This window comes from Oncorhynchus keta, chromosome 7 (assembly GCF_023373465.1).
Source record: "Oncorhynchus keta strain PuntledgeMale-10-30-2019 chromosome 7, Oket_V2, whole genome shotgun sequence".
NCBI classification, from domain to species: Eukaryota; Metazoa; Chordata; class Actinopteri; order Salmoniformes; family Salmonidae; genus Oncorhynchus; species Oncorhynchus keta.
Genome location: NC_068427.1, coordinates 18,121,298 through 18,148,296, shown reverse-complemented (window position 1 = coordinate 18,148,296; position 26,999 = coordinate 18,121,298). Strand labels below are relative to the sequence as shown.

The 26,999-nt window shown below is 39.7% G+C and overlaps 1 protein-coding gene across 3 annotated transcripts; it reads left to right on the top strand.

Moving 5' to 3' along the window:
- The first annotated feature begins 195 nt into the window (after nt 1–195).
- LOC118386112 (PTB domain-containing engulfment adapter protein 1) lies at nt 196–26,999 on the top strand. 3 transcript variants are annotated; one of them, XM_035773543.2, is made up of 12 exons: nt 203–535; nt 5,809–5,890; nt 16,880–16,941; nt 18,549–18,620; nt 19,570–19,668; nt 19,811–19,948; nt 20,177–20,293; nt 20,469–20,555; nt 20,703–20,930; nt 22,417–22,558; nt 22,800–22,894; nt 26,187–26,999. In XM_035773543.2, the coding sequence occupies exons 1-12, from the start codon at nt 464–466 to the stop codon at nt 26,256–26,258; spliced, it is 1,266 nt and encodes a 421-aa protein (XP_035629436.1). In that variant the 5' UTR covers nt 203–463; the 3' UTR covers nt 26,259–26,999. The 3 variants fall into 3 exon arrangements, with proteins under 3 accessions (XP_035629433.1, XP_035629436.1, XP_035629434.1); XM_035773541.2 differs by lacking the exon at nt 20,703–20,930 and having other exon boundaries at nt 222–535; XM_035773540.2 differs by lacking the exons at nt 22,417–22,558; nt 22,800–22,894; nt 26,187–26,999 and having other exon boundaries at nt 196–535; nt 20,469–20,582; nt 20,703–22,242.

Genomic DNA, 26,999 nt, shown 5'->3' with positions numbered 1-26,999 from the left:
TTCCACGCGGTTTCAAAGCAAGTAAGTCACTTTTATTTTGGTCCTGCCGCTTGGTCGTCTTTGTATGTTTCTGTATTACCACTCTATAGCCACTCTCTTATTTTCCTTACTCTCGGCAACAGGGTAAAGGATTGCTGTGCTTGGCTTAGGATCCCGGCTGATTCAACTGTGGAATGTCGGGTTAAATGAATAAACAGATTGTTTTGGCAATGTCTAACGTGTTGCGCTTAGCCGGGCTAAATTCCAGAGTGCGTGAAAGCGAGTGTGGAAACAAAGAAGCATTGTTGTTTTCTGAGCGGCATTATGTTAGGGGACTGCAGTGCGTGTTTTCATCCCATGTCAAAAGCTGGATGCCTTTCTATGCATATGGCTCAGATTAGCGGCTGCTGGAGAGGCTTTTATAGGGGACATAAACTTTGGGGTTTTTCAACTCTTTTTTCTTTTCTTCCATAAAGTGTCACACATGTTTTCACACTGCTTTTTGTTTGTGGATTGCTTTTTGGGCATGAGAGATTACTTGTTCCTTGGGGTCAAAGTAGGTATATTTTGTTTCCCAAACGTTTGTTTCCCCAACCTAAATTCAAACTGTTTGAGTTACTGGAGTTGAATTGCGCAACTTACAACATGTTTGTCTGAGCAAATGGCCAATGATAAACCTCATGAATTAGTTTCTGCCATGTTTAGTGAAACATTTGCTTATAAGTGTTTGCCTCATTATGTAGCAGTAATGCAAAATACATGCATTCTGGTATGTTATTAGTGTTTGAAAGATTGAATTGATCGTTGTTGTTTTAGTCTTTCAAACACTGAGCTTTATGTGTTTGTACATCTTTGCTCCCAACTAATATAACTTTTACTGTGTGTTGTACGCTGATCGGAAGCTGTTTAACCATGCCCCTAAAGTGTCAAATGGCATTATTTATGTTCCATTTGCTTTGATAATCAGACCTGATGGTGTTTATTCACTACTGTATAGTGCTCCGAGGATCAGTGGTTCTTCAGATGCTTTCGGCCATGTGAGCTGTAAACTATGGTCTTTGGCGTTCCTCGGGTGCAATCCATTCCTTCTCACTCTTAACACTCTCAGCTATAGGCTATGTTACAAGCATGCTCTCAGGGAATTTGAAACCTGAGCAACGGCCTGTGAGAATAAGCATTACTCGGACTGCCTGATTCTCCAGGCGGCTGTGTATTACCGCAACCGTGGGCTCAAACATGCCTGACCTCGATGCTCACACAGTTCCACTGCAGATGGTAAATAGCAGTGGAGAAGTTTGAGACTCTGTGCTAAGACTGGGGATACGGTTCTCCCAAGACAGGGTGAATCACCAGCCCAGGAAGCCATTAAAAAGAGCAAACACAGCTTCTGTCAATCATAAGGAGTGACATCACAGCCAGGCATACACAGTCCAACACTATAGTAAGAAAACATCCACTGTTAGAGGGTATTGCAGTCTGCTCCCCTATATTCCCTTCGTGGTTGCTGTTAGGTATAGGCTAGCACTTAATTGTGCCTCTGGATAATTATATTTTGCAGTCAGTCTTTTGGAAGAAAAGTTATTGCTTTGAATTGGGTTGTGTATGTGTTGTATCTTAGTCCTGACGTATTCAAAATGGAATGGTGTAGTAGGCATTATAGGCAGTAATGCACAACATATTGGCATGAACAGACAGCCAACAAGGAAAGGGGGAGAAAAGGATATTGGCACTTGAATAGACCGATACAGCCACTTACTCCAGCTATCCATGGCACATTATTTTGATGTAGTTCTCACCTTTAATGACATAATACTGCAGTGTGACTTGGGAGAGTTTTGGGAAAACGGGAATTAGGGCTCACACCATGCTGTAAGTGTGTGTTTGAATACACTGTGAAGTGTAGCCTAGTTCTTAATCAATTCACCTGAACTTGAATATAGCTTTATGCATGCTCAGTTCAGGGCACATTTTTATTTATTTATCGTGGAAGGGATACTTTAGGTTTAACTTGATTAGTTATGGTATTATACCGATGTGCCCCAGGCCATGAGTTGGTTTAAGGTTAATCCCTGAAAGAAATTACTTCCTGCAGAAGTAGGTTGAGGTGGAAGTTGTTATTATAGCTGTGGTCTATGGGTCTAAAGTTCTATTGGTTAAGATCATGATCAGGATAGAGAAGGTACGGGGACAGCACTTAGGGAACACTTCTCCTTGAGTATTGGTCTACAGAGTAATCAATCCACACACTCCAGTGAATGATACATATGGTTGTCCAGGTGTTGATCGTAGTAGGCTATTATTTAAAGGCCCAGTGCAGTCAAAACATGATTCGCCTGTGTTTTATATATATCGCCACACTGAGGTTGGAATAATACTGTGAAATTGTGGAAATGTTGATAATGCCCTTTTAGTGTAAGAACAGTTTGAAATGACCGCCTAAAATTATAGCCTGTTTTGGTGGGATGGAGTTTTGGCCTTCCTCGTGACATTCCCCTCCCCACTCAGAACACTGCCAATCAGTCTTAGCAAAATTCTTGAGAAATGAGAAATGTCTTGAGAAATGTATCTTCGCTAAGAAGCTATTTTTTGTTTCATTTTGATAATTTTAATTTAAAACAATCACAGTAAGGTACTTAATTGTTACTCAGAAATTATTTAATTATTTGAAATGAAAATAAAAACAGCTGCATTGGACATGTTTAAGTAAATTTGAAGAACTGATGTTTTCTCAAACTCCAGAGATTTGAATGGGCTGTTCATTTTCATCATGCTCGGGATGATATAAATAAGTGACTTGGTGCCAAGCCTATTGTTTATGTCTAACGTGTTGAGATGTGCAGAAAAGTTGCATGGTCTCCCCTCAGTTGGGGACATGGCTGCTGTCCATGTTCATTTGACTCTGCATTGCTCTGAGGCAGGTACAATATTTGGCCATAAAAAATAAAAAACACAAGCTGTCTTTTTAAGCAGCAAAGCTATTCTGTTTTGGCATACTGGTTTGGAAAAATCCCAATCGACACTCTGTAGCTCATTTCAGTTGAACTTTGCCCCCTGAAAGACCGTTATACATAGAAAGAAGACATCTCCCAACATCACAATGTGGTTTTAGACCTTTGTAAAATAAAGTTGTCTCTGTGAAAAATAAATTGTAATAATTGCATGTCTAATCGCATCATCTTTTTGTCTATTTGACATTATCCATTTGACATTATCCTAGTATCCTTAGCTATATAGTTTGTTGCTATGTAATTGCAGAAAGAAAAGAGGTGTTGGTGCTATAGTTATGTTTAAATGAACTATATTTCCTTTCATAATGGGGAGGAATCATGGTTCTCAGTGGCATGCTGAAGGTGTTACACAACAGTCAGTCAGAGCTGGCATTTCCATGTGGCGACTCACGTGATGTCATCACAATAAACTGTCAACCACATATAATACAGCATATCTTAAAGCTAGACTAATTGATATGGGTAATGTTAATAGCTCATTTCAGTTTGTGAATTATATCTCTCAAGTAGGACAGATAAGACATGGGAACACTTGCAATTGCTTTCTGTCATGTTTATGGATTAGTAATACTAAAGATTTTGTTACAGTTTTCCAGCTCACAGTTCACATCTGTTAACTTTGAGACTGCTCTCTGCATGGAGTAAGGAAACATTACTGCTCTCTGATTTCTATCACTATTAGCACATTTTATTATTGTACAACAGCTCAGTCTCTCAGGTCTGGCTGTCAAATAGCATGTTTGTCCTCTCTCTTCAGGCTCCTGCGTTGCTTGAGCCCCAGTGTATTTTGCACCACACCACTCTTTAAAAAGTAGCTCTGAAATCATAGACCTATTCACAGAGCTAGACATGTGATTTTCTCCCCCGCATGTAAGAGTCATTATATCCTGAATGTTGCAATGCTCCTCTGCATATGTCAGCGAATAACAATGTCCTTTCTGAAGTTAGTTTGTCAGTTTGTCTCTACTTATGAAAAGAGAAATGCCTGGAACTACTGGCTTTAGCTGGACTATTGTAAGCATTGGTATGTACAGTATATGCTATATATTATATCTGCTAGTGTCACAGAATATGGTATAGCACGTGTTCTTGGCCTGCTGCAGTGTCAAATAAAATACATCACCTTCAGGGCCTATACAGTACACTTACTCATCCTATGCAATCTCTGTTGAGCATCTGATGAAGGTTACTAAAGTATATGCCTGCCATGAACTCTTCAGTGTGATGCGTTACACACAATGGTCTGTGTCTTCCTCATTGCGATGCATACAATTCACCATTGAAAGAGTACTGTAGCCCGACGCAACATTTTCCATCTCGAAAGGAAGGTCTCATCCTTCCATTGTATCGAAAGGATACAGAACAAAGACAGGAGCCTTAATTCTTTCAAAGTGAACTTTTCATTCAGGTGGACATTTCAATTATATTGTTTGATTGACAATGGCTTGTATGTCTGGACAATAAAGTCCATTTGTATCCTTGGAACTCATCTCATGTATTCCATTTGTTTCCCTAGCAGAGAATTAGGAAATTGGCCTTTGGAAGATACACCAGAACCAGAAATGATCAATAACCTACCTTAATTATCAACTCAATGCTTCCTCATCTCGTGATTCTCATGGTTTATCAGAATATGTTTTGAATCACATATAGCCTACCTAATGAATAAGGAGATTAATCAGTACTTCATTCTATTTAAGTTTTATCAGAGTGAGAGGTTTTGAAGGAGAAAACATTTAAGGAAAATTAAGAGGAATTAGAAATTAGTTTCAACCTTTTTCTGAAAACACTTTAAAGCAAACGATAAATTGGCTTAGAAGGAACTTAATCACTATATATAAGGAAATACATAAAAAAAACAGCAACTGTCAACATATTATGAGGCAGAACTTACTTATTTGGCTGTATGAGAGTTGGTTTTATAATTTAAACCAAAAACAGTTGATAGCCTATGTGCTGTTAATAATGCCTTATTGCGTGCATAATGTGTTGGCTGCTCACCTGATGTTTCTCACAACATCTTCATTCATACACTATGTTGGAGTTTTTTGGGGGGAGAGATTGCAAGGTTGCAACCAAACAAAAAGGTTTCCTTCCTTCTTGCCATGCACCTTTGCCATTAAAAGGTGTCACTTGGTTGGGATTATCAGTGAATGGTCAGAGATACCATGTCGATAACCAAAGTGTGCTATGCCTATTCACTGTTCATACTGTACATGTATATCCAGCAGAGAATATGACAGCATATAACTCCGCTTTATGTGAAGGTTAAAACAGACTTTTCTTATATCAGAACTGATGTTTTGCTACAGTAATGCATCTACTTTGGTTTGATTTATTCAGGCAGCCATCGACAACCATATATCGCCATTCTCTCATGAAGATTAGACTGTAATGCAACATATTGTGGCTGAGAAAAATGTAAAACAGTCCAGAAAATGGTCTCAAGCGATATTCACTGTTACTACGAAATCGACCAGCAGTGGTAGAGTTCTTTACATCTTTGTCATGTTTAGTGTGCTAAATTGACAATGATAAATTATCCTACTAACAAGTCTAGCCATAAAAAAAAATGGTCACCTCCCATACTCAGATGGTAAATCACTTTAACCCAAAGGTAAATACAACGTGTTTTGCTGGTCGGTTTAGGTTTTCTTTGGCGTATATTCTGACTGACTAAACATTAGCTTTCTGTGAGAGGGTGGGTCTCCTAAAGCAGAGGCTGACATCTGGCCAGTTGTTTAGTCACATTTTCCAGGTTTTGTTTGTTAAAGGCCTGAGGTTTTAAACAATTCTAAAACTCTGTTTTTTCCCTCCTGAGGTGGAGTATTGGCAAATACACAGAAGGGACCACAAAGACGCAAGGTTTTCCAGTATGAACCGGGCCTTTAACAGGAAAAAAGGTAAGCACTCAGACAGATTTTTGTTCTGTTCCCCATCTGTAAAGCCCAGTTTCTCCACGCTGTCGCTCATATGATGATTGTGCATGTTCGGTGAGCTACTTGTTCTTATACCTGGAGCTAACTACGTAATCTACATGTGCACTGTCATACTGAAAATGCCTGAGGCAACCACTGCGGTATCGCGACAACAGCTTTACATATTTTCCATCTGTTATACCACTCCAACTCCCTCCACTCGCATGAATCAACAGACCCGGAAATGTCCAAAGACCCTGCTGGACAATTTTTGGTCCCAAGTGGCCCTGAGTTATGATATTTCAGTTTTAAAATTGACTTCAGCCCTGTCAGCCACCCAATGAGGAGATAAAGACTTATCAGGTTAGGCAGATCTCCACTCCTGGTTCAGATTAGATTTCCCATTCATGGACGATATTAAAATACAGCTTGGTGCTAAGGTGCTCCACTACTGCTGCTACTGTTTTTTCATAGGTTTTACTTTCTCATGAATCTAAGTTGATACTTTGTCATATTTTGAACTCAGACTCTAGAGGGCACGTTTAGGGAGTCTATTGAAAGATTGTGCATAACAGAGAAGTTATTGCTTCACAGTTGTCACAGAAAGTAGTCAGTGAATTAGACACGGTGGCCCCTGTTACCATTCCCCATCTCTCGCACTGATCGTCCCACAAATGCTTCCATACATACTTGCACACAGTCCAGTTCTGTGTGATTGTAGAGAACTACAGAGTCACATCCAGCCATCTGGCATAAAGAGGGCATTAAAGCCTTTTAAGTGAAGGACAAAGGTCCCTCCCAACCCTCCCCGAACACAACCAATATTTTACACCAGACCGACACAGAACACAGGGCTTTTGGAGACAAACATTAATTACCAGAGCATTGCTCATAACTGATTTAAGAATAGGGCTTGGTAAGGAAACACAAAAGAGGATGACAGATCTAGTTGCTCTAAAGTTTCTTACCCAGATTATGATTTTAGTTTCCAGGTCTCATTACAGTGCATGACTGTGCAGATTCATCGCTAGCTATTCATCAATATGTTGAGTCGATATTGCACTCTCAGCACGCATGCATTTGTGGTGGTTATTAAAAGCCTCCTGTTGAGATAAGACTGTTTGAGCGCAGATTCTTCATTGTACTCTTTAAACACTGGGACTTTCATCCCTTCACAATTGCATTTGGGAATTAGCATTATTGGATCTATATTTCTAGTGTCTTATGAGCAAAGTTGCTGCAGACCTGTGTCAATCACTTTGTTATAATTAGTAGTTAGAAGAAATAAATAATATTTTCTATGTTCCTTCATCCTATATTTATTCATTTGAAGTGATGACAAAATGTGGTTGTAAAAAGAAAGAAAACTAAGTAAATTACTGTTCCTCATTCACCTTAATATGCAAGTTATTTGTTTGGTCTGTCTGGCTACATACAGAGCATAATTTTTGTCTGACGTTGTCTTGCTGTTCCTATAAGGCATTGATGAATTCCAATTACATTACTGCCTCTTTTCATACAGTGCCTTAAAATTTTCACCCCCCTTGATTTCTTCCATATTTTACAAAGTGGGATCAAAGTGGATTTAATTGTCATTTTTTTGTCAAGGATACACATACACAAAATGCTGTAATGTCAAAGTGGAAGAAAAAGTATAACATTTTTAAAACAAAATAATACATGAACAATAAAACACTGATATATCTTGATTAGATCAAATGTACAAATATTATTTATAAATACAGTGTCTTCAGAAAGTATCCATACCCCTCGCCTTATTCCACATTTATTTGTGTTAGCCTGAATTCAAAATAGATTAAACCAGCGTTTCTTAAAGTATGGGTCACGACCCAAAGTGGGTCACGGACTTGTTAATGGTGGGTTGCGACGTAAATGTATAATTATTGAATTAATTACTGGAATTGATTTGGCCAAGCGCAACTGCGCTCTCGGTTCAGTGCGCTCTCGGTTCAGTGCGCTCTCTGTTTATCAGCGGTCTCTGCTCAGTTTGGCAGCTGCGCAAGTGGGAGAGGTAGATATAGATGCCCATGTGCTTCGCTGTTTACCGGATCTTTTTTTCTGCAGTTCTTCTTGAAGATCACTCCGCGACCCACTCGCTGCAGCGATATCGTTCAAGCCACTGACTTGTTATTCCCACTCGCCATCACTCACCTCTGTCATGAAATGGACTCATGCCAGCCACAAATTCTGACTGAGCTCAATCATCATGAAATGCAAACACAAGGGATGCCTTTTTTGTCTCTTTCATATAAACTTTGAAAAATAACGAGGAGCGCCGGTAATGTGTTTTGTGTTTGGTAATGATTCTCTCAAAACAAACAAATTAATAAAACGACATGTCCTGACCAAACATCCAGGCACAACATGACGGTAAACCCAGGGAGTTCTTTCAGAACAGGGCAGAATGCTTCAGTGCTTTGAAAGTGGAAAAGTAAGTCAACAAGCAAGGCATGGCCAGAAGTTTTGAGACTGATACAAATATAAATTTTCACAAAGTCTGCTGCCTCAGTTTGTATGATGGTAATTTGCATATACTCCAGAATGTTATGAAGAGTGATCAGATGAATTGCAATTAATTGCAAAGTCCCTCTTTGCCATGCAAATGAACTGAATCCCCCCCCCAAAAAACATTTCCACTGCATTTCAGCCCTGTCACAAAAGGACCAGCTGACATCATGCCAGTTATTCTCTCATTAACACAGGTGTGAGTGTTGACGAGGACAAGGCTGGAGATCACTCTGTCATGCTGATTGAGTTCGAATAACAGACTGGAAGCTTCAAAAGGAGGGTAGTGCTTGGAATCATTGTTCTTCCTCTGTCAATCATGGTTACCTGTAAGAAATCACGTGCTGTCATCATTGCTTTGCACAAAAAGGGCTTCACAGGCAAGGATATTGCTGCCAGTAAGATTGCACCTAAATCAACCATTTATCGGATCATCAAGAACTTCAAGGAGAGCGGTTCAATTGTTGTGAAGAAGTTTTCAGGGCTCCCAAGAAAGTTCAGCAAGTCTCCTAAAGTTGATTCAGCTGCGGGATTGGGGCACCACCAGTACAGAGCTTGCTCAGGAATGGCAGCAGGCAGGTGTGAGTGCATCTGCATGCACAGTGAGGCGAAGACTTTTGGAGGATGGCCTGGTGTCAAGAAGGGCAGCAAAGTAGCCACTTCTCTCCAGGAAAAACATCAGCGACAGACTGATATTCTGCTAAAGGTACAGGGATTGGACTGCTGAGGACTGAGGTAAAGTAATTTTCTCTGAATCCCCTTTCCGATTGTTTGGGGCATCCGGAAAAAAGCTTGTCCGGAGAAGACAAGATAAGCGCTACGATCATTCCTGTGTCATGCCAACAGAAAAGCATCCTGAGATCATTCATGTGTGGGGTTGCTTCTCAGCCAAGGGAGTGGGCTCACTCACAATTTTGCCTAAGAACACAGCCATGAATAATGAATGGTACCAACACATCCTCCGAGAGCAACTTCTCCCAACAATCCAGGAACAGTTTAGTGATGAACAACGCCTTTTTCCAGCATGATGGCACACCTTGCTATAAGGCAAAAGTTATAACAAAGTGGCTCGGGGAAACAAAACATCGATATTTTGGGTCCATGGCCAGGAAACTCCCCAGACCTTAATTAAGTTTTCAATCCCGTTGAAAACTTGTGGTCAATCCTCAAGAGGGTATACAAATAAAACCCCACAAATTCTGACAAACTCCAAGCATTGATTATGTAAGAATGTACTGCCATCAGTCAGGATGTGGCCCAGAAGTTAATTGACAGCATGCCAGGGCGGATTGCAGAGGTCTTGAAAAAGAAGGTTCAACAATGCAAATATAGATTCTTTGCAACCAACTTCATGTAATTGTCAATAAAAGCCTTTGAAACTTATGAAAATCTTGTAATTGTACTTCAGTATTCCATAGTAACATCTGACAAAAATATCTAAAGACACTGAAGCAGCAAACTTTGTGAAAATTAATATTTGTGTCATTCTCAACTTTTGGCCACGACTGTACTATCTCTCATAGTAGTAGATGTGAGTTTTTCTTTCAAACAATTCCCCGGCTTTGCAATGTTACAGAGCTAATAGCTAACGTTAGCCAAAGCAAACTAACTAGCTACTGATAGTGCAACCCTAAGAAATAGTACAGATTCATATGAAAAATTAAGTCTAGGTTGGAACCTTGTTGCTGTTACAAGTAATATTTTTTATTCTGAACTGGAATAAACTGATTGAAGCGGATGCTTTTTGAGACACACTCACACAGTTCTGGGTTGCTCATCTGCAGCAGGAAGCAGTCTCCTGCCTGACAGAGAAAGCAGTTTGTTGTTGATGTGTACACCAAGGAACTTGAAGCTCTCAACCTGCTCAACCTGCTCCACTACAGATGTTCAATCGGGTTCAAGTCTGGGCTCTGGCGGGGCCACTCAAGGACATTCAGAGACTTGTCCCGAAGCCACTCATATGTTGTTTTGGCTGTGTGCCTCGGGTTGTTGTTCTGTTGGAAAGTGAACCTTCACCCAAGTCTGAGGTCCTGAGCGCTCTGGAGCAGGTTTTCATCCAAGGATCTCTCTATACTTTGCTCCATTCATCTTTGCCTCAATCCTGACTAGTCTCCCAGTCCCCGCTGCTGAACAACATTCCCACAGCATGATGCTGCCACCACCAAGCTTCACCGTAGGGATGGTCTTCCAGACGTGATCCCTGGCATTCAGGCCAAAGAGTTCAATCTTGGTTTCATCAGACTAGAAAGTCTTGTTTCTCATTGTCTGAGAGTCTTTAGGTGCCTTTTGGCAAAGGCTGTCATGTGCCTTTTACTGAGGAGTGGCCTCTCTACCATAAACGCCTGATTGGTGCTGCAGAGATTGTTGTGTTGCAGATATGTTTTGCTACCCTTCCCCAGATTTGTGCCTCTTTTAAAAAAAAATTTGCTTCATCATTATGGGGTATTGTGTGTTAATATTGCTAATATGTTGTTAAAAAAAAATCTAATTTAGAATATATTGAAGTGTGTGAAATGTCAAGGGGTCTGAATACTTTCCGAAGTAGTATTTGAACCCATGCCTGGTGTTAATACAAGCAATTCCCACTTTTCAGACTGCGTTTAAAATGAGGTTGTTTTAACTCATTGTATAATGCAGTATGTGTATGTATGAAAGACGCCTAATTATCAAAGTAGTGCATGTGGTTTCAAAGCTTGTTACAGTACTGTATGTGCATTTTTCTTTTAATCCTACATCATTGACATTACCATAATCAAATGGTAGCTTTGAAATTGCTATGCCCAAATAATAATAATGAAGTATGCAGATATCCCTTTAAATGGCATAAGCTGCATGTAACTAACCCGGTCATGCTAACCTTAACCTTTAAGCTAATGAGGTGCAAATTGAAATAATACACATCTCTAGGTCCACCAGCAACAATTTTCAGGGTATATGATTCTATCATCCATGCAAAGATTTCCTAAGACTTTGCAACTGTAAACTCAACAGGTAAAACATATACTTGTCACCAAGTGAAACGTGCTATCCTGTAGTCACCAGGGGCCCGTGGCACAGAGACACTTTTGTATCTGATGATGACAGAGAAATAATTGGGTACAAATCTCTCTCGTCAATTCCTTTCCGGACTTGTGCGTCCAATTACCAGTCGCTGAACATTGAACGACAAGACTGCTGTGATTTTAGAGATAAATGAAAGCAAGAGGATGTTTGGAAACACAAAGGAACCATATAGTACATGTCTGGCTGCACAGTTGTGTCCCGTTGTGAAGCCTTGTGTTCAACTGACCAAATGATTATGCTTATCAAACGATTTGATGTTTTTGTCATTGTAATACTAGTATCATTCTGGTACAGGTTTGGTTGACAACATGGGGGGGCTTCATTTCTGTGTTTTGTTGAGTTTATCATATCTAGCAAGTGCTGCCATGAGGGGTTTTGATAATTTGTATCACCTATGTTTATTCCTGACGCCCGGAGACATGACTGGGTGGTCTTGCGATGATGTTGGATGCAGCTTTCTTTTGAGGAAGATGATCAAGGAGAGTTGGAGACTTGCAGAGCAGTAATAAAATAGAATATGTACTGTACAGTCTTGGAAAGCATACAACAAAAGATAGGCGTTTGGTGTATGTTGATGTTGTGTAGATATCAGTCCACCATTACTTTTATTCAGCGTTGATACTGTGAGTGGGGCAGTTTTGATCCTGATTCCATGTACTATTCCACTTCTGACTTGGAATTGACTTCAGTCCTTGTAACAATGGGCTTTCCATATAATGAATATAATGTCCAAATTATTCATGGTGCTCAGAGAATGGCCTCCTTTGAAACAAGGGTCACATTATACTTATTAAAATATGTCAGTTTGACTTCCTCAGTGAGGCATCGTAAGTGTTTGGATTGGCCAGGAAATATATGTGTATGTAATCATCAATGCGTTTGGGAGTAAGACATCAGGGCAGTCCACCAGACTAGCTTAACTCCTCTGACCAGCAGACAAATGAGGCAGCTGGACAAGTAATATAGAGAGCTTTGTCTTGTAAAAATTATTGACAACTATTATATGCTCGCATTTTTATGGGGATGGAAGAGTGATTGTACTAAATGTGTTTGGGGCCTGTTAAGTCTCATTTTATTTGGAATGCCATTCATCCCAGAGATGACAAGTATACCTGTAGATAAATGTCAGAGGTCATCTATACAATTATTATATATACTTTTTCAACAGAGCTATTCCCTATAAACCATTTGGTTCATTCATTATACAGCTACTGTCTTTTCAAAAGCTGCTTTTTCTTTGACAGGGAAATGATTAATGAGCATCTCTCTGGAAATGGTTCCCTCAAAGGGCACACTGCCTTAATGTCATTGTGACACTTATGAATGTTACCTAGCCTTCCCTTAGCTTTAGATGTGAACCACTGCTTTTTGTCCTAGCACTACACAGTTGATTCAAATAAATAACTTCATCATGATTATTTAAATAGGGCAAAAAAATTAAATGTGCAAAATGGTGGGTCATGACCAAGATTGGGAAGGTAACAAGCAAAGCAGCCATGCAAGCAGTGGTTCACATCTAAAGCTAAGGGAAATGTCATAGGCTAGGTGACATTCGTAAGTGTTACAATGACATTAAGACAGTGGAAACCATTTCCAGAGAGGAGAGATGCTCATTAATAATTTCCCTGTCAAAGAAAAAAAAAGGGGGGGGGGGCAGGACCGAGTTTGGGGAAGCCCTGAGAAAACGGACTTGACTAAGGGGTTGCAAACTCATTGACAGTTTTGACTCTGGTGAATTACTGTTTCCTGCATTGAACAACCTTATCTGTGTACCTATACAGTGTATGCTAATTAGGTTTAAGCTTACAAAGGCGTTTTTAGAGGGCTTCCTCTTGATTGAGAAAATCAAAGTCTTGCTTTTCTCACTCTGACCTTTGAGTCTTCCTCTGGAAGGATGATGAAGAGTAACCTGTGGGATAATGGAAGGCTTTACTCTTGTAGCCTCAACAAACAACCATACGTTGAAAATGTCTAAAAATGATTAAAAAAATGGCCTTGAGATCAGTGCAACATAAATATAAAACCATTATCGACTGTTGAGGCAAAATTCTCTATCTTCATTACCCTCAGGTGATGATGGTTGGAAATCTAAGTGCAAAAGGAACACAAGGACGGTCTCCACTCTGAGTCCTATTCACTGGCTCCCCTCATTGTATTGCATTGTTGGAGGAGGTCCATTGTATTTTATTTGACCTTAATGTTTATCCATTTGTATCTGTCCTCTCTATTTAATTGAAACGGATATGTAGAGGTGTTAAATAATGCTGGAGGTATTTTAGACTTCTAGTCCCCCGGAGCGTACTGATCGATCCAGCTGAACTCTAAACGGGACAAATGGGAGATGAATTGGACATTGTTTTGCTGCATGAGCCGAGTGCTGGCAATGGCTAGCCTGGCCCATGAGCGATGCGTTGCTGCCGTCCCAGATAACATGACCTGTGTAATTCATTAAAGTTAATATACAGTATATAGACGGGAGATAATGAGCTCCGGCTCGCCCCGTCTGGACTAACTGTAGTTCTGAAAATGCACTTGTTTTTAAGTTCACACAAAGCGCTAGCTTTAAAGTACTGTTATTGTTTGATTACTTTCAAATACTTTGAAAGGTGTTTGATTGGAGCGGGTCTGGAGTGCCAGATGGGCAGGGTTGGTACTATTTGGACAATTACAGTGGTGTCATTGTGCCAGGCAAGCTCAATAAAGCACATCTCAAATGTTTGAAAGAAAACAGACACTATTTTAATCCAGCTCTGTATTACTGTATCACCTCGTTACTTGTGTCGTGCTGTATATGCTGTCAAGCTAACAATATGAATATAATCAGTTCGTTTTTTTTGTAGGAATGAAACATTGAGATGCATCCTCCCCTGTAGTCTCCACTAGGCACCTTTTTTTGACATGACGTGTAAACTTAAAGCTGTCACTGATTCGGACTGTTTAGGACCCACACGTCACATGAAACGGACCTTCAGACTCTCAGACGCATCCTCTCATGCCCACAGCGATTTATTTCCCCCGTCAACTTGTTTCCCCCCCGGTGCCAATCTGTTTTTTGAGCGACTGTACAGTCCGCCTTTTGCAGTTTTATATCAAGTGGGCACGAGAGGTGGGGACGCCTCTATTAATCAAGACTGGGTGCTGACGCATAGAAAAAGTGTCTGGGCTTCCTGCCTTCTCTGCTGCAGTGACTTCTGGACCTGCCCCAATTCATCATAGTTAGAATTTAGGGGGGTTGGATTTCGGTTTCTATTTGAAAAATAATTACAACTTGAAATGCATTATGAAATAATTACATTAAGAAGATTTGAGCTTTTAAGCCCAAAATAGTGAACATTCAATTGACAAAACATTCCATTGTCTCTGTCCACAATGGGTAAACATCAATAGAAAAAGAGGAAGTTAATATAAAATAATAAAATATTTCAGTTGTGTATATCACTTAGTTTATATTTGACAACATTATTTTATCATCTCTGCTCAGGCAGTAACAGCTTGTCAGGAGACAACCATCTAACATTATCTCTGTGCTCCTAATACCATGTTTGGGTCATCCTACATAGCTAGTATGCTGCAGATCTGTCTTACAAAATCATTTTACTCGTTCTTCAAAGTTACATAAGGCATACTTTGAAGACTGCTTATTACCAACTACCAATCGGGTAGAGGAACTTCACGGACTGTTTCCATAACTTTCATTGTTGTGTTGTGTACATTCCTCTCACATGCGGTCTGTGTGTAGGTTATCAGTCTCTGTCCAATCAGGGAAGAACAGGCACAATGGATTATGGTCATTGTAGTTAAATGTTACGTTTGTGTGCTGAACTAGCTTGAACATTTCCCTAATGAAAACTACTACTCCCTTCACTCCACCGACCTACATACCTCTTGTCTTAATTTATCTTGTGAATCATTTGATTTCTCTCTAGAGTAACGGAGCATTGAGCTCACATAAGAACAAACGAAATGGAATCCAAGTAATTAAACCAACTTTGGTCAATTAGGCGTTTGATAACCAAAACTCCCCAGAAACTTTGATTAATCGCTCAGCACTACCCTGAGGCATTCCCAGGAGATTGATCTCACTCATTCACTCTTTGATGATAAGTCATATGGTTTTTATGGATAGAGCTAGTGCTGTGTCACTGCTTAGCAGATGGGTCAGCTGTGTTGGTCAGAGATGTCCTTCTGTAGCTCAGTTGGTAGAGCATGGCGCTTGTAACGCCAGGGTAGTGGGTTCGATTCCCGGGACCACCCATACGTAGAATGTATGCACACATGACTGTAAGTCGCTTTGGATAAAAGCGTCTGCTAAATGGCATATATTATTATTATATTATTATTATATTATGTTGTGGCTATGATATAGGTACTTTCATTCACATCATTGGCTTGTAGGGAAAGGTTCTGTCTAAATGACCAGGCCTCCACAAGTTTAATGCTGTCCAAGGCCACTCGCAGGTGTAATTGTTTTTCACTTCATTAAGACGTACAACCCCTCCAGAAAGTATTCACACCCCTTACAGCCTGAATTTGGATGAAATAGATTAGAGATTTTTTTTCACTGGCCTACACACAATACCCCATAATGTCAAAGAGGAATTATGTTTTATTTTGACAAATTCATTACAAAAATGAAAATCTCAAATGTTTTGAATCAATAAGATTTCAACACCTTTGTTATGGCAAGCTTAAATAAGTTCAGGAGTATAAATTTGCTTAACAAATCACATAATAAGTTGCGAGGATTCACTCTATGTGCAATAATGGTGTTTAACATGATTTTGAATGACTGCCTACTCTCTGTACCCCACACATACAATTTTATCTGTAAGGTCCCTCAGTTGAGCAGTGAATTTCAAACACAGATTCAACCACACAGACCAGGGAGGTTGTCCATTGCCTCACAAACACAGGCACCTATTGGTAGGTCAGACATAAAAAAAACAGACATTGGGTATCACTTTGAGCTTGGTGAGGTTATTAATTACACTTTGGATGGTGTATCAATACACCCAGTCACCACAATGATACAGATGTACTTCCTAACTCAGTTCCTGGAGAGATTTAGATTTTTGAGCTTCTAGAGGCTGAACCTCAGTTATGAATAATCGTCTTAAATCATTTAATTCTTCGACTGCCTTTTACAATGTAATTCTCATAACTTTAAGTTGGCCGTAGCTGTTTCCAAGGATGGTTAAAGTTACTTTATTTAGGATTTGTCTTATATCCTCTTGATTTGTTCTTTATATATATAACGTTTTGTAAAATATGTATGTATATAAATTACAAAACGTTGATTTATATCAGTTTAAAAGATGAATGACTTTAAACACATTTGTTGTATTTTTAAGTGACACGAGACCCAACTGTGATATCTCTTTTCAGATAAATCCTGGATGCACACTCCAGAAGCTCTGGCAAAGCATTACATACCCTACAATGCCAAGGTACGTATCATGACCTCCCTTTCCAAAGCAATCAAAATCATGTTCCCTCACAGGTTTTTGGAAGTTAGATGAAAAATACCTTTCACCTTTCACTGATTCAGATTGATGTTCCGCATACCTCCATGCATACCTATTTACAGGTCTCACACCTAACCAAGGCTTTGAAAAAGTCATGTTTACTTGGGAATAGTTCTCTGATTGTTTTCTGTTATACATAGTTTGTGACTTTGTCAAAAGAATAAAACCCTTTGAATATGAAGCGATTTGAGTTTTTCCCTCTGAACAAGGTGTCTGCTTCACACTACCATCAAAGAGTAAAAACACACAGGCAACCTAGAAGAACTTCCTGACTGACTGCAAAGTAAACACAACAGTAGACTTTGACTGGAAACCCACAGACCGTTACAAAACAACTGACTTGTTTAGTGTTCTCTGTCTTTGTTATGCTGCACACATCTTAAGGGTAAACTCCCGGGAAGAGAGTCTCCCATCTAAAGGTGTTTTCTGCTCTACTTCACCCAAAGACTCCCCTCATATTGGAGGCAGAGCGCCTGTCGGTGAACATCCAGCAGCTCCCGAAATGTCTTATTGAAGTGAACCGAAAAAAAGGCTAAAGTAGAATGTCCAAACTGACACATCTGCTGCCGCTCAAGACTGGAACAGCAGAGAGGAGAGCAAACCTAACATCAGGCAGTGGATGGGAGTGAGGTGCAGCAGGGAACCGTCCCTGTGCCAATAACCTTCCCAAGGTGATGGATCACCACGGGCTGGGCTTAGACAGTGGAACAGCGTCTACAGTCCAGCAGAACAGAGTGCATAGTTCAGGAACGAGACTCTCTACATCCCATGTAGCGTATCTGTCATTTGCTGCACCTATTTGCAGAACCCGGGCTGCGCTCATATGTGTCCTTGAGTGCGGGCAGCATTTGTCACGGCCGGTGCAAATGCTGACACCATTTGAATACAGGCCCATCCGTCTTTCCACTCTATTGATGGGAGGGTGAAGTGTCGTTTTTGGCATCGTTTGCCCAGATTTTTGGCATTGTTTGCCCATTGTGTACCCACTGTGTGTTCTATCGTGGATTTAAATCATGAAGGAAGGAAGTGGATAGATGCAGTGTCAGAGACCAGTATACAGTATGGGCTGAACCACTGAATTTTTAAACAATTGTTGCATCTTATTATGTTCCTGAATGAAGAATCTTAGGAAACCTTAAATCGCTGTATTATTATTTGATATTGCTCCCATGTCATGTTGAAACAACCTGGAGCCATTCCATTGGGAAACACTAATGGGGAGAGTACAGAGTCTCCTTACTAAACCAGGCAAGCCATATTGAGAATAACTGTTTCTATGGACAGATGGAGTTTAGGTCTGAAGGTCATTGGCTCCATCTGTTGGATAGCAGCAGTAGTGCTGCCCTTTTGGGGGGGCGAGATTCCTGCAAACCCCTCCTATAATCTGAAGCCTTTTTTCTCTATTTAACGCAGTATATAGAGACATTGTAAGGCATTCATAGATACCTTATAGTGCATTGTGACTTAATCCTGTATAGCTGTATGCCTAAAGTAAAGTGACACTTTATTATTTTCCCTTTTTATTCTAGTTTCTTGGAAACACAGAAGTTGAACAACCGAAAGGCACAGAGATTGTTAAAGATGCAGTTAGAAAGTTAAAGGTAAGTTAGCGATACACTTTTTCCCCTTGGAAACCCGAATTAAAGCTGTATTACATCACTTTTTCATCTAGGGGGGCTGGTGAGTATATAGACGGTCCCTGAAATTGGACCTCATTGGACAGAAAAGTGCACTCCAGGGCGGGCCTCTCTACGCCCACCAGCAACAGCTTAGAAGTTTAGGTCAGTTTTTATTTCCACATGTTGATACCCTAAAACTCAGGATTTTGTGGTTAACTGTCATCAGATCAATTTAACCACACTGTACATTCTAGCCAGAATCAGGTAAATGTAACCATAGTGCACATTCTAGCCAGAATTCAAGGTATACTAATAGCAACTATCTTCCAAATTATACCTTCATTTTGAGGTTGTGAGAAGGAGCATGTAGCATGTTGTAGCCAGGAATTTACTATAGCATGAATCATAATTACTTACTAGTCTACTAACAAAGACAGCTACTTATAGCTAACCTCATTTTCATAATCTTTAGAAATATAGTTTCCCCCAGCTAGAGTTCAGCCAGCTTTGCTGCCACCGATCTCCTTTGCTCTGCCTCGTTCTGCTCTCAGCATGTCAGCTAATCTGCTCTTTTCTTCTGTAATAATCTCAATTGAGAGACCATTCAAGGGGGAAGTTATTTTCATGTACTCAGAAGATGGGTGTGGAAAAAAAAGCTCTGATTGCGCAATTTACATTCGTCCTAATTCAAATGAGTATTGCACTGTGTTGGAAGAATGACATTTTCTAATTAACTTTGGATATCCTTTTTCGGTAAATGGGGCTGGTTATCATTATTTTATGATATCATATTGATATCGTAACTTTCACCACTTCCAATAAAAGACTACACTTCAGAATGAGCTCGGGCAAGTTGGAGTACCATGACCATTGATCGGACTGTAGCTTTGATAAGTGAATTCTAATGTTTTCTACTCTCCCCTCTCCGCAGTTTCAAAGGCATATCAAGAAATCAGAGGGACAGAAGACCCCAAAAGTGGAACTGCAAATATCCATTTATGGAGTAAAGATCTTAGATCCCAAGACAAAAGTATGTCCACATGACATGGATACTTTAAATAATTGCTCCAAGTTTTTTTTTTTATGCATATTATGGAAGCATTCGAGTGAAGGGCTATCAAGGAGGTATTGTTGTCTTAAACCAAAGCATTTGTGTTTCTTTTTATTTTCAGGATGTCCAATATAACTGCCAGTTGCATAGGATATCCTTCTGTGCAGATGACAAGACGGATAAAAGGATATTCACCTTCATCTGTAAAGACTCCGAGTCTAACAAACACCTCTGCTACGTGTTTGACAGTGAGAAATGTGTAAGAAATACTAACTTTGAGAGTTAACAACTTGAGTTCTTGATCCGTCTATATGTGACAATCACTAGTAAATTATAAAGATAATGACCTCAAATTAAGAATAGTTTCTGGTGAATAATCGATGCAAATGTAGAATTATGTTCAGGACAATTGTTCCTATGCAGTTAGTAATACCATTTTATAAGAAGTTTTGTACAAAAACTCATGGATGATGCTGTTGTCTTCCAGGCAGAGGAGATAACACTCACTATTGGCCAGGCATTCGACTTGGCCTACAAGAAGTTCCTTGAGTCTGGTGGAAAAGATGTGGAGACACGGAAACAGATAGGAACCTTACAGAAAAGAGTACGATTCAATTGTTGGACAAGTGTGATATGGGAGAAGCACTTCCTTCTTATGGGATAGAGATTGGATATACACTACACCCCCATTCAATAATATTGATGATAACAGATTATATCTGTATTGAAGGTAGGTAGCTATAGATCAATTCCAAAACAAGCATCCTTCTTTTTCACAGATTCAAGAACTGGAAACTGAAAATTCTGAGCTAAAGAAGCAGCTTTCGGATCTGGAGGAGCAGTTGATGATTGCTCCTGTACCACCAGTAAGAACTGCATGGACATCCCTTCCGGTCTCTAGACTTCCCTAAGTAACCCATAATACCCCAAATAAGATGTTTGTCATGTTCTGTGTGAACTAACTAGCCACTTTAAGTCTTCCACTAAATCTTCTGCATGCAATCTCTTCACAGCTGCTGCACATAAACTCTACTAACGAGGCCTACATGCTCTCAAGGCCCTCCTCGCTCTTCTGGTGTCACAATCTGACGTCCTTCTCGTGTCTTGAGATCTCCTCGGTCACACTCACCCCTATGAGCTCGCCAGAGTCCAACCTCTCGGCAGGGCTACTAACCCCTCCTCCGGCTAAATCCGCTCTCCTTCCAAAGACTGCCGATGGATGCAGCATCCCCCGACCTCGCGTACTGTACAACTACCTTTCTCCTCCTGCCTTTTATTTCATTCTTAATTCATGTTTTGTTTTCTAAGATTTTCTTGATTTATTTTCTTGTTAACAATAGTTCACTTTAACTCGTATACACTGAGTGTACAAAACATTAGGAACACCTGCTATTTCCATGACAGACTAACCAGGTGAATCCAGGTGAAATCTGTAATCCCTTTTTGATATAATTTGATAAATCCACGATGTAGGGGAAGAGACCGGTTAAAGAATTATTTTTAAGCCTTGAGACAATAATGAGACATGGATTTTGTATGTGTGCCATTCAGAGGGTGAATAGGCAAGACAAAATACTTAAAGTGCCTTTGAACGGGGAATGGTTGTAGGTGCCAGGCACACCGGTTTGAGTGTGTCAAGAACTGCAACGCTGCTGGGCTGTACACGATCAACAGTTTCCCGTGTGTATCAATAATGGTCCACTATCCAAAAGACATTCAGCCAACTTGACACAACTATGGGAAGCATTGGAGTCAACATGGGCCAGCATCCCTGTGGAACGCTTTCAACACCTTGTAGAGTCCATGCCCCGATGAATTGAGGCTATTCTGAGGGCAACGGGGGTGCAACTCAATATTAGGAAGATGTTCCTAATGTTTTGTATGCTCAATGTATAATGTAGAGTAGACATTGCAGGTACATAAAGTATGCTCATTAATATTTCATCAACTTCTAAGTCTTATCTCAATAAGTTAGATTTGAAGTCAGACTGTAGTTCTAATATATCTTCATAACTCTGACTTCAGAATATAAAATGAGCTTCAAAACTATTGGGACAGTCACACATTTTTGTTTTTGCTCTGTACTTCAATACTGTGGATTTGAAATGAGTCAATGACTAGAGTTTCAGGTTTAATTTGAAGGTATTTTCGTCCATATTGGGTGAACCGTTTAGAAATTACAGGACTTGTTGTACATAGTCCCTCCATTTTAGGAGATACAAATCCACATATATGTATTAAAGTAATAAAAAGTTTAGTATTTGGTCCTATATTCATAGCACACAATGACTACATCAAGCTTGGGAATCTACACAGTTGTTGGATGCATTTGCTCTTTGTTTTGGTTGTGTTTCAGATTACTTTGTGCCCAATATAAATGAATGATAAATAATGTATTGTGTCATTTTGGAGTCACTTTTATTGTAAATAAGAATATAATATGTTTGTAAAGACTTGCACGTTAATGTGGATGCTACCATGATTACGGATAATCCTGAATAAATCGTGAATAATGATGAGTGAGAAAGTTACCGACGCACAAATATCATACCACCCCCCAAAAAAAATATACATAACCTCCCCAAACATTACAATGGTTAGAGTACAGAGCTAGAACAACAAAACATTTGTCATTGTTCCCACTACTTTTGGAGCTCACTGGAGCTCAGAATAATGCTCATTTCATAAGGGACTAATTGGAATGAACCAATTCCTCTACACTCACAGGCTGGCAGCATCTCCTTGAAACCCCAGACATCCACAGATGTTTTTGACATGGTTCCCTTCTCTGCTGTCACACCCCTGGTGCCAATACCCGCAAGCAACGGCACACCCCCTCCGCCCCCTACAACATCTCCTTCAGACATGAGTGAGTACACTGCTCTGGTTACTTTACAGTTCCAGGATGACAGTGAGATTCCAATTAGAATTCAACCACACACACAATGAGGGATAAAAACACAGGTTGTGGTCGTTAGGGAGAAAGTGTTTTGGTTATACTATGAGAACATAAACAATGCCTACTTAATAAATAAGTGTTACCAATGAAAGCCCATTTAAACACTACTACGTTGTGGCATCTCAAACAGTATCTCGTCTCTCCCTTACAGGTAAAGACCTTTTTGGTGCAGCACCTTTCGATCCGTTCACCTGTGGGCAAGCCGACTTCCCCCCGGATATCCAGTCCAAGCTGGACGAGATACAGGTGACTGCATGTCTGTGAATGATCTTAATCTATTATAAAGGTTTGGAGAGTGGACCTCCACCCTAGTGGCGGGGCCCCTACCCTCTCAAGTTGATAAAGTAGGAGAAAAACCCCTTAAAAGATTTGGATGAGTGCTAGAGAGCTCATATTTGTTTACGCCCATTCAGCATCCCTCTTAAGCCATAGACCCACCATGTTCTTTAAGAATTGACATGTACAGTTGAAGTCGGAAGTTTACATACACTTAAGTTGGAGTCATTAAAACTTGTTTTTCAACCACTCCACAAATTTCTTGTTAACAAACTATCGTTTTGGCAAGTCGGTTGGGACATCTACTTTGCGCAGGACACAAGTCATTTGTCCAACAATTGTTTACAGACAGATTATTTCACTTATAATTCACTGCATCACAATTGTAGTGGGTCAGAAGTTCACATACAAGTTGACTGGGCCTTTAAACAGCTTGGACAATTCCAGACAATGATCTCATGGCTTTAGAAGCTTCTGATAGGCTAATTGACATCATTTGAGTCAATTGGAGGTGTACCTGTGGATGTATTTCAGGGCCTAACTTCAAACTCAGTGCCTCTTTGCTTGACATCATGGGAAAATCAAAAGAAATCAGCCAAGACCTCGGAAAAAAATTGTCGACCTCCACAAGTCTGTTTCATCCTTGGGAGCAATTTCCAAACACCTGAATGTACTTCGTTCATCTGTACAAACAATAGTACGTAAGTATAAACACCATGGGACCACGCATACCGCTCAGGAAGGAGATGCATTCTGTCTCCTAGAGATGAAAGTACTTTGGTGCGAAATGTGCAAATCAATCCCAGAACATGTGAAGATGCTGGAGGAAACAGGTACAAAAGTATCTATATCCACAGTAAAACGAGTTCCGATATCGACATAACCTGAAATGCCGCTCAGCAAGGAAGAGCCACTGCTCCAAAACCTCAATCGTACAGAAAAATTTGTGGGCAGAACTGAAAAAGCTTGTGAGAGCAAGGAGGCCTACAAACCTGACTCAGTTACACCAGCTCTGTCAGGAGGAATGGGCCAAAATTCACCCAACTTATTGTGGGAAGCTTGTGGAAGGCTATCCGGAACTGAAACGTTTGACCCAAGTTAAACCATTTAAATGCAACCAACTTGCTACCAAATACTAATTGAGTGTATGTAAACTTGATGAAATAAATAAACGTTGAAATCATTCTCTCTACTATTATTCTGACATTTCACATTCTTAAAATAATGTGGTGATCCTAACTGACCTAAGACAGGGAAGTTTTACTAGGATTAAATGTCAGGAATTGTGAAAAACTGAGTTTAAATGTATTTGGCTAAGGTGTATGTAAACTTCCGACTTCAACTGTAAATGCATGGTCAACCGTCAGCATGGTCAACTCCTCCATTATCTCAGCCAATCATGGCTAGCCAGGAAGGATCCTGTGTTTCTCCCTATAAAGCTCTTTCTCCTTGGCTGAACTAGGCCCATGATTTAATTTTTTATTCATATTTACGGATCCCATACAAGTTTGTAATTAAGGCACATGAAAGTTCACTTCTTCAAGTAGGCATTTCTGCAACAACAACAACACAACCCTACTGTGAAGTAGGTACTAGCGTCATCTGCCCCCGTCGGGCAGGCGTGTTACATTTATCACTTTAATCTAATCCTCATTCACTTCTCTATATTCCTTATGGGAAGGATTTTGTAACATCATCCAATGGGATTTTAAGGCTTGAATGGAATATCATTCTATATTTTAGCTATTTCAAAGCTGTTGTTACAAATGATTAGTTGTCACTGATTGATTACAGATGCAAAAAAATAAAGATTTGTTGTCACGTCATCGATGCAAAACTACAACTGTTAGTAGTTGTGTTAAGGATGCATTGAATAGGCATGTTGGGCTGTTTTTTAACACATTCTGTTGCACCACATGAATAGATACTTTTGTTAATGATTACCATAGTTGGAGCACATCTTATCTGTAATTACAAATACAATGTCTGTTTGAACCGCAATGCTCCTGTCTTATTTCAAACTCTTTATTTTAACTGCAATTGCACTTTGGGAACCTAGAATCCAAATGCAAATTGCTATCTGCAAACCTTTACAATAACCTTTCTGCATGATTAACTCGTTGGGAAGTTAATGGGATGCTACTGTACTTCCAGTAGGAGGCAATAGTTTGCTGCTAAGCATCACTTCTTTCTTCTCCTTCCTGCCTTTTTCTGTCTTAACTCTCTGTTTCCATATATTTCTTGCCCCTTTTGCTGCAGCGTCAGAGATGGTTTGTACCTTTACACTATTTTGACCCATAAGAGCCCTTCTTGTGGCTGCCGGTACTGTGACTGTGACCTTGTCATTGTGAATGAATGTGTTCAGTTTGACTCTGTTGTGTACTCTCTGCATACAGTCCGTCCGTAAAGTACACCCAGCAGGCTTTTTGAAACGTCACCCTTTCATAATGCGTGCACATCTATTTGTATGGAGTTGAAGTTACATTTGCCTGCAAACAATGTGATTAATAGCCTTAACCTTGTTTTAACTTGTATCAAGATGATGCATATGTGTTAAAAGCGGTTGGCTATGGAAGTTTTACTTTTCTCAGTCAGTTCTCTTTTATTTGATCTTTCGTGTCAACAACAAAATATGAATAAATAACGAATCTGATCTAATACTGCGTTGGGTGTACTTGGCTGCAGCTAGTATTATCTTTGTCCATCATTTTGCAACTGAAAATGTGTGGCAAATGTGAAATTGCTTGTCAATCCGCGTCATCATATTTGTGTTACTTGTTGTCTCTGGAACATTCTAGGGTAACATAGGGTCAGATTTATTCAAAACCCTGTTGTTATTATTTTATACATACATAGGTCATACAGATTCTTGTGTACTTTGTGCTTTATATATGATGTTTCTACATTTATTTAGAGGGATTTGGACCAAAGCTTCCTCAGACCTTGCCATTTGTTGGACTGCTTCTGAAAAGAACTTGGGGCATTCTAGATTTCATATCCCCTAACCATTATTCTGTAGACTTTGGATGCATGCTATTTTGGATCAAACAAGAATAACAACTTGGGGCCAGTATGACTCTAATGTACAGAGTCTTGGTTATACAGCTCCCCAAGACTCTTGCATTGTCTCTCAAGTTTGCTGACTTTGAGAAACGTTTTTATTGATTATATCGACCACCTCCGTTTGTTATCTTTCCTCCTTTAGAGCAGGTTGACATGGGATAGATTCTTTCTAACAGCCATTCTCCCCCTTGTTTTACAGGAGGGGTTCAAAATGGGACTAACCCTAGAGGGCACTGTCTTTTCTCCTGACCCACTAGACAGTCGCTGCTGATGCCAAGTAGACATGTTGCTTTTACATACTGTTAAATCATTTGTATTAAAAGTGCCAGAATTGGGTCTAAAATTCAAGATGTCAATGTTCTTCTCATCTTGAGGTTTATATGTATTTGCATTTGAATTTGGTTTTAGAATAATCAAAGGTATATTCAAGTCTGATATAGAAAGCACTATTTTTGTAAGAACTCACATGGGAAGGAGTAGTTTTGAGACCTCTTGCTTGTACAGGCAATGGTGGGTGTAAATAGTATGTGCAATGGTACACTCTGTGGCCAAATTTTCTTATGTGTAGAATCAGTTTTATTGAATATACACCACTTAGAACGACGCTATTAGCACATTCTTATTTGTCTGTCAGACATGACTTGCTGATCATCAAGACACGTAAATGTGGTCAGTCTTGTATTAACACTCATATACCAAACTCTCAGCTTGCCCTTCATTTGACATATATTCTATGTTCTTTTTACTCATATGTATCTTTAGTTAACTGTAATTCTCATTTATTCTGATAGTTTTGTCCGGACATCGGATTTAATAGTTTTCTTGTCTTGTTAAACATTTAGGTATGTATTGCCGTTTATTTACTTTCTTATGATATGTCAGTATCCTCTTGCACCAGAAAGCACTTTTGGAAAACCTCTGTCCATATACAGTACTATATACTTGTTATTTTACTTTGTATGCAATATGACTTTGCTGTTACAGTTATTAAAGAAAACATTACGGCATCAAA